Here is an 8,624-nt window from a genome sequence, read left to right as displayed (position 1 = left end):
GAAAAGTATAATAAGGTCATATAAATCTATTTCAAAAAACGAAAAAGAAAGAATGAATACGAAAAGGTCGTCCGAGACTTATTTGTCAAAGGTCATTTAAATTATTTTACAAAAAGAAAAAGAAAGAAAAAATACAAAAAGTTTTAACATTCAAAACATCTTTAACAATAACTATTTTCTATTTTTATTATTTAAATAGAATTTTACTCTTTTACAAAAAAACAAAACATAGTAGATATTTTTATTATTTAAATATTATTCTATATCTATTCCAAGGATCCCTTTATTTTTGAAGTTTGTCAATTGCTCTCCGAATAATATTTTATTCATGTTGATTATTAAAATTCATGGTTTACTATTGTTATTATTTAAGTCGGATCGAAAGAAATTGGTATCTCTGCACAATCCCCTCTATTTTATTTTGCACAAATCAGAAAAGGACGATATGTGGTATGCTCTATTTATTATTTAATTTAAATACCCTACCTTATAAAAATATATGAGAATTGGTTCCCCTAAACTATATTCGTCTTTATTCGCTATATATTTACCATTTGAATAATAGTAAATATATCTATTATTTTTATTTATCATTGTTCCTGCACAATAAATAAGCTACAGATAATACGCTCATTTATATTATGGCGATACATTATTTATTTTTTAATTACCTACTCTACTCTATACCTATATTATATTTTAATTTTTTATAACTTTGATGTGTGATTCATCGTTATTTGTCACTCACCACTATTTGTGATTCATGGCTATCTCTGATTTCGTGCCATTTGTGATTCCCATGCTACATTCTTCCCGGCTGAAGGCTGGGCTCTGGCAACGCCCGAGTTAATAATAATATCCATATTAGTGAACCCTCAAATTATTCTGCCAATAATTTGGAAACATCCAAATTGTTCAAATGATTCTATTGATCATTATAATATAAAGGATAACCAAAAGATCTTCTAGTATATTAACTCGTTCTCTTCAAAAATAATAGTAAATAAAAAGTTATAAGAAGATATTATAATGTTAGAAGATTTTATTTAAGAAAATTAAATAGGTTGAAAATGAAAGTTAATGAGGTTATTAAAAAAAACAAAGAAAATGATGAGTGTATAGGTGTTAAATACAATTTGGAGGGGAAATATTAGAAGTAATTGAGAAATTTCTTAGTAAGATTAAATGTCTACGAAAATGGGAAAACGAGAACAGGACTTTAAAAAATGTTAAGTTATAATAACCATTTAATTCTAAAGAAAAAAATTGATGAATTTACTTATAGATCCAAGATGAATTGTGGTATTGAAAATGGATTGGAAATTAAGAATTTAAAATAATGAAAGTGATTTATGTACGATAATTTATGAATTCAAAATATATAAAAAAAATGAAAGTGATTTATCTACCATATATAAAAGAAGTTTTTTAAAATCTATCAAATCAAAATTTAAGAAAGGAAAAATTTGGGGAAGAAAAACATAGAAAATCGTTGATTATTGATACTATCGGAAAATTCATAGAATAATAAATTCAAAATATATAAAAAAAATAACTAATTAAATATTTTAAAAATTAATAAAGTAGTTATTCTCAACAACTATATGTGGTATCAAAAAAGGATGATACGAAATATAAATTAACTGTGAAGTTTAAAGGTAGGACTTATTAAAACAAAGATCATGGTGAACACACCTAACCGGTATGAACGTGTAATGAGTAGGCCTAAAAACTATTTAGGGAACAAGGTTAAGTGAATTTAGAATTGATGGGTAAACGGAAAAGAAAAAAATAAAACTCATATGGATTCACAAAGTTAAATCCAACATCTAAGACAAATATCATAGTGAACAGACTTAATTGGTATGAACGTATGATGAGAAGGCCTAAAAACTATATAGGAAACAAGGTTAAGAGTTTAGAATTGATGGGGAAACGAAAGAGAACAAACTAAAACTCACTTACAAAGTTAAATCACTAAATATAAATTATAGAATGGATTACATGAATAATATTATATGGGAAAAGTTAGAAGTAACTTACCACCTGAAGTGAAACCTTAAAAAAAAAATTGTTTTTTTCGGCTATATATGAACATATGTTTTTTAAATTTCCCGCCAATTATTTTTACGGTTTTTAAAATATTTTTCAATTATTTACCGAGCAGCAATCTTATATTGTTCTGTTTTAAGATTTAAAGATTCGTGCAATTAATTCCATTATCCACTTGAAATATGGGAGTAAGAGGGTTTGGCTCATATTTAAAACACAACTCATTATCACTTAATGAAATTATTTTAAAAAATGATAAATTGATAATTGATGGATCCAATCTACTTCATTTTCTATATTTTTCAAATTCTATTAATTCTCATTTTAATGGCGAATATAGCAGTTATAAATTAGTGGTTATAAGATTTTTTGCTATATTACATTATAATAAAATAATACCTTATGTTATACTAGATGGTTGTTCTGATCCTTATAATCATAAAACAGAAACTAGACTTCAAAGGCAAAAAGTAAGATTGCAAAAATCTTTAAAACCTCTACATGGCAACACATTTATATTACCAATTCTTTGTGAAGTTATATTTATTGAAATTTTGAAGGAACTTAATATACCTCATTATCAATGCCTTTTTGAAGCTGATAAGGAAATTGCTGAACTTGCTAATTATTGGAATTGTGCAGTTTTGAGTGAGGATAGTGATTTTTATATTTATCCACTGACTCATGGCTATATTCCACTTTCAAGTATAAGCTTTATTAAATATTGGTATCAAGATATCCTTAATGAAAATTTAGTTTTCTACCCCTTTAAAGCAAACATATTTCGTCAAAAATTGTTATTATCTGAATACCCAGGATTAAAATTAGAGTTATTACCATTATTGGCTGCCATAAATGGAAATGACTATTCTCATGATGATTATACATCATTTTTGGAAAATATTGGTTTTAATTACAAACTAAATGACAAAAGGTATCAATCACGTATTAAATGTGTACTGTTATGGTTATCAAACTTTAAAACTATTGATTCAGCTCTAGAAAACGTTTTATCTCATTTCGAACTTAATCTTAAAATTAAAAGTCAAATTTGTACTTCAATTGAAATATATCATTTATCAAATGAAAGTTTAGTGTCTTGTTTCTTTTCACATAAAGCTATAACTATTATTAAATGTGAATATCCAGATGTATTCAAATATAATTGTTTACAAAAATTTTATCACATGAATGATAATATTCAATATAATTGTACCAATTGTCATGTCTTAAATCCAGAGTTTATCAAGTTAGTGAAGGAAAGGCTGTTTGATCAAAATGATATAAATTTTGGATCTAATTCTCATAAAGTTTTGTTATACCTTCAAAATGAATTTCATGAAGTGAATTATAATTACCAATTATTGAATCTATTATTTAAAAGGACCTTACATCTATCTACTCAAGTTGAAAACTATCATGATGAATCATCATATAATATAAGTCAAGATATCCGTAAACTTGTATATATAATTTTTTTGGGGAAAATTTTACAGCCTTCAACTAATGCCAAGAGCAATTTGAGCTTATCAATATACGAGTATAAAAGAAAGTTGGGGAATATGTTTTTTGATGATATAGAAGTAAAACCATATGGGAATTTCCTCAACTCTTCTGCACCAATAAATAACCAAATGACTTTACCAGAAGATCTGTTTACCTTTATTATTTTTAAATCTTTCGGAATAGACCATGATGCATTTAATATCATATCCCAAGATTTCAAATTATTTCTGATCAGTTTAAAATATTTTCATGCCACATCTTGTCAAAAATATGATCCTACCAATACATCGGCTGCCCCCTTCAACTTAGAATGTCATACATTTCCTAGCTCCTCACATATCTTTATAACCATAGCCTTGATATTAATGTTATTACCCCCTCTTCTTAAAAGTACTCAGTGTTTAACCCGTTATTCTAAGGAAGAAATCAAAAATTTTCATGAGCAACAGGCAAAATTTATGTCCAAGTATAAACAAATTCATAAATTCACAATAAATTCTCAACGCTGCAAAAGCATGGATATGGAGTTAATTCATGGTATAGCCCAATGGCAAACGTGCCTTTATGCATTATATTTACTCAATCAAATATCCAATTTTGCATTTAATTCTCACTCAACTTTGATACCATTTTTAGCATTTATAAATTCTTCCCAGATTTATAATTTAGCAAAACAATTTAAAAATTTGAACTATACAAATAAAAATTTGCTGAATGATGATCGAAATGTTCCTAATCCTGTTTTAGGGTTTCTAAGGACAGAATTGTTCAAGGCCGACAATGAGATATATAAATTTTTTACGAATCTTTTACGATGTATAGTTATTTAGAAAAGATATTTTACACTTTTCTATATGTTTTTTTAAATTTTTATATATAACGTTATATTTTTTATAGGATTTTATTTGAACTTGTTTTAAATTCGTTTTTAATAAAAAAAAATCGCATTCTTAAAACAGTAACGAAGCTTCCTTAGAAGCAAGGGTAACATTGCTTCCCTTGGAATTTTTCCTACAAAGTTTTTAAATAAATTTAATATAATCTTTATAATATGTTTAAAAAAATAATCTGACTTGTTAAAAAATTAATATAATTTTTATAACGTTAAAAATATTAATATTATTTTTACTACGTTAATAAGAATTATTATTATATATGCGTTAAAAAATATTATCTTACTACGTTAAAAAAATATATACATGAGGGAAGCAAATTTATTATTGCTTATTTTTTTTAATAAATAAAGAGAAAATCATGCCATGTACATTTTACATTTAAAAAAATATACATTGGGGAAGCAAATTAAAAAATGCTTATCTTTTTTAATAAATAGAAAAAAAATTTTTATATTATATTTTTTTCCTTACTTTTTTTAATAAAAAATTTTTCTTTTTTTGCAATAATTAATGCATAATAATTATTGAAAATTTATTAAGATTATTATAGTTTTCTGAAGATTGGATTTGGATATAATATTCGGAGAAAGATAAACATCAAATTAATTTTAATAAAGAATAAAATTTATTCATTGAAAATACAAATCTCAATCTTTTTATAATGAAATTTGTAACTAATATAATTCATCCACAATTAGAATTAGTGTAGTTCAATAAAAAAGAAAAACAATTTAAACTTTAAATGTCATTACAAAAACAAGTAAAGGTGAATTATAAATAAAAAAACAATTAAAACTACTTAACATTTCATTCTTTCTTTTTTTTAAAAGTTTTGCCCTCTATCTATCATCTTATCGTTTGTTCTTATCGGTTTCTTCATCATTTATTGCTCGTTTGTCCTTTGTCGATCATTGAGAGTTATCGTTAGTCATCACTAGTATATTTCATTAGTTTTGATCAAAGAAAATCTTGTTTATATAGTATAAGCTATTTAAAGTTTATTTTAAATTTAAAAATTATTTATAACAAAAAAATAGATATTTTATTATTTATTATATATATCTATTTTAATCTTTTTTTATATTATGAAATTTTAGAATTTTTTAGGCAATATTATATTTCAGATAGGTCTTTGACTGTTAAGACTCTTGTACTTGTATACTTTGATTTCTTACTGGTTCATCATCACTTCTTTTCCTTCTAAAATTTAAAGTATAAGGTATTGTATTATTAACATATGTTTTCAAATCTGTTGTACCATTATTAAGAGGTATAATATTCGTTGACCTTTTTTTAATCTGGTCTAAATGTCTTTTTATAATTTTGTTTCCAGTATCTATTTCATATGATAAATTCCAATCTTTACATGTTACCCTACCTTTGACCCAAATGTTTTCCTTGAAAGTTTTATACCAAACTTTGTCACGCATCACAATATTTCTATTTGACGATATATTTTGACTAAATTCATTCACTTTATCATCTTGTGATTTAATTAAATCCCATCTGGTTCTTATAGTTCTGGAAAACATCACTTCGCTTGGTATTTGTTGATTGTTGCGTTTGGTGTGTTACGATAACTATATAAGATATTTTCTAAAGAAGTCTATTTTATTATTAATTTCCATATTCCTTTTTATGCTTATTTTCATTGATCTTCAGGGACCGGAGTGAACCGTAAAGAACAGTTAAACCATTATAAATCGTTATAAATATCTGAACCATCTATTTAAATAACAAAAAAGCCATTAAACACTAATGAAACTTTTATGCAAATTAAATATATATATATTTTTTATTGACATATAAATTTAGGCTAATTTTTTTAAAAAATAATGAGGTATGTTGTGTATTTGATAAAAGAGCAAATCCTTGTTGACATTTTTATTTTTGATGGAAAAAGCGACAAAATAAATCTGAAGATTGTCTGGAAAGGAAATAATTGATGTACAATTTCATATCATTTAGGGTTATAGATGAAAGTAATGACGGGTTACCAAAGCAGTGTACAAAACACAATATGTCCTGATAAATTTGAGTCATATGCCTATGCCTTGGGATACTGGTAAAAGAAGAACGCAAAATGATATTTCTATCAATGTCAGCATTGGTAGCCCCCTCTAAAATAGAATCATGAACGACAATGTTAACTGAACCTTAAAAAGGTAGTAAGAATTGTTATAAAGGCCACGAAAGAACTACTGCATATTTTTCCATTAATAAAGTTGATGAAAATGGCCGTACTGCACAATCAAGTTTGAACATTCCTCTAAATATTCATGAATGAAAGTTTCTCAGAGAATCCGATAAAGTAATATTTATAATAACTCCTAGTGAAGTGAATGATAGTACGGAATTGAATGCTTATATATGTTAAAAAAATAGGCAGAGGTGGCATAGGGAATGTGGTAGTAGTGATAGAAATATCATTTGGAGGCAACTGGGTGAAAATAAAATAAACATATAAATATGAAACATAAGATAAAAAAAAAAAATAAACCTCCAGAGGAGTTAGTTTCAAGCGTAGTTTTTTATTATTTTAGCTACCAGTAACTCTAGAACTGGCAAGGCGTTTGTTTATTCGTCATTATTTTCTTTGCTTATCTTTAATAGATTCATCAAGTTTTGTAGCATTGTGAGGGATTAAGGTTGGGTTAGCCTAGACAAATAAAGAAATCAGGCAAAAATATAAATAAACATTATTATTGAAATAAAACGAACATTAAAATTCTGTAAACCAGTAGATGGGTCAATATTAGATGCATATATCTAGTAGATGGAAGGATATCATCAAAAAAAAATTTTTTTTTGGGTAGGGGGGAGGGTGGCTTATCAAGCCTATTATAATATTCTAAAGGTATATTTTGCATTTGTGCATTATTAATAGCTGTTATATCAATATTTGAACAATTATAAAGAGGAAATAAGATGGGGATAGTTTTATAAAGTAAATATAAAATAATTCTCAAGTTAAATTTATAAGGTAGGAATAGAATAAAATACCATTCGTAGAGATCAATTGGCAAATTTTTTTAAAAAATAGGATCCTTGTGAATAAGTATAGAATAATTTAAATAATATATAAATACCGTAATATGTATTTTTTTTTGAATAAATATAAAATCATAAAAATGAAAAATAGAAAATAGAAAACCCCGTTTAGTATTTTTTATTGAAAGAATAAAAAGGAGTATTGTTAAAAAAGGTAGGAACTGTAAGAATAAATATATAATTTTAATTGAATAAAAATAAATATAGTATTATATAATGATTTTTTAGAATAGATATAAAATTATATATAAAAATAATATACTATGTATATTATTTCGAGCATTATACATAATAATCAGCAGGAATAATAGAGCAATGGTGGATCCAACAAAATGGTAAGCTTTTAAAAAAGTAGGACAAAGATTGTTATATTAATTTAGTTAAATCTTAAAAATGTACTTTGTTTAATTTTCAGTTAGACAAAATATTCATCAGAGATAAAAGGGTATGCGGCCCGAGAAATGGATAGCTTAGGTTCAACTCCCTAGAAATAGTAGGAACATCATCAGAAGCTAAAATAGATGTATTCTAATAAAAAAGTATTAAAAAAAATATATACATATATAAGGCTAACTTTATTTTGCGTTGTTAGTAGATTTTGTATGGCCTCACTATCCCTGGAGCGTTTCTTTTTTTGATTGACCTGCCATCTTTTTCTTTTATTAGTGACAGATAAATCACCACCTGTACAATCATTAAGTGAGGTTAGGACATGGCTTGTTATCTAAAATAAAAACAAAAGAATAATTAAAAAACATATTAATATATTAAACCTTAAGAGGAGTCAATATTAGGTTAACCTCTCTAGAAATAGTGGGAAGGAATACCATCCATCAGAAGCTAAAATAGATGTATTCTAAAATGAAAAGTATAAGCATTTTTAGTATATATAGATGAATAACTTTATTTTGCATTTGGTAGATTTTATTGGGCTTCACGTCATATGACCCAGTATAATTTTTTTGCTTGAATTGAATTAAGAATTGAATGATTGATAAGCCCAGCTTTCGGCTGGAGTGTGTAGCCTAAGGTAGGGAAATAAGAGAAAATTAAATGGAAAGAAAATAGGGAAATTAAAAGGGAAAGGAAGGTAAAGGAAGGTAAAGGAAGGTAAAAATA

The 8,624-nt window shown here is 25.7% G+C and overlaps 1 protein-coding gene across 1 annotated transcript; it reads left to right on the top strand.

Moving 5' to 3' along the window:
• Positions 1 to 763: 763 nt before the first annotated feature.
• Positions 764 to 4,388, top strand: LOC135930809 (protein asteroid homolog 1-like). Its single transcript, XM_065467598.1, has 2 exons — positions 764 to 845; positions 2,467 to 4,388. Exons 1-2 carry the CDS (start codon positions 764 to 766, stop codon positions 4,386 to 4,388), a joined length of 2,004 nt encoding a protein of 667 aa, XP_065323670.1.
• Positions 4,389 to 8,624: the final 4,236 nt, after the last annotated feature.

This window comes from Gordionus sp. m RMFG-2023, chromosome 1, assembly GCF_954871325.1.
Source record: "Gordionus sp. m RMFG-2023 chromosome 1, tfGorSpeb1-WG-v2, whole genome shotgun sequence".
Lineage (NCBI taxonomy): Eukaryota > Metazoa > Nematomorpha > Gordioida > Chordodea > Parachordodidae > Gordionus > Gordionus sp. m RMFG-2023.
The sequence above is the reverse complement of the archived record's forward strand: the minus strand, read 5'-3'. Positions and strand labels throughout refer to the sequence as shown.

Excerpts from the sequence above, each read along its gene's own strand:
- LOC135930809 (XM_065467598.1), top strand. The coding sequence starts at position 764 with ATGGCTATCTCTGATTTCGTGCCATTTGTGATTCCCATGCTACATTCT. Across the intron at positions 846-2,466 it reads TGGGCTCTGGCAACGCCCGA|ATGGTTGTTCTGATCCTTAT; the intron begins GTTAATAATAAT and ends ATGTTATACTAG.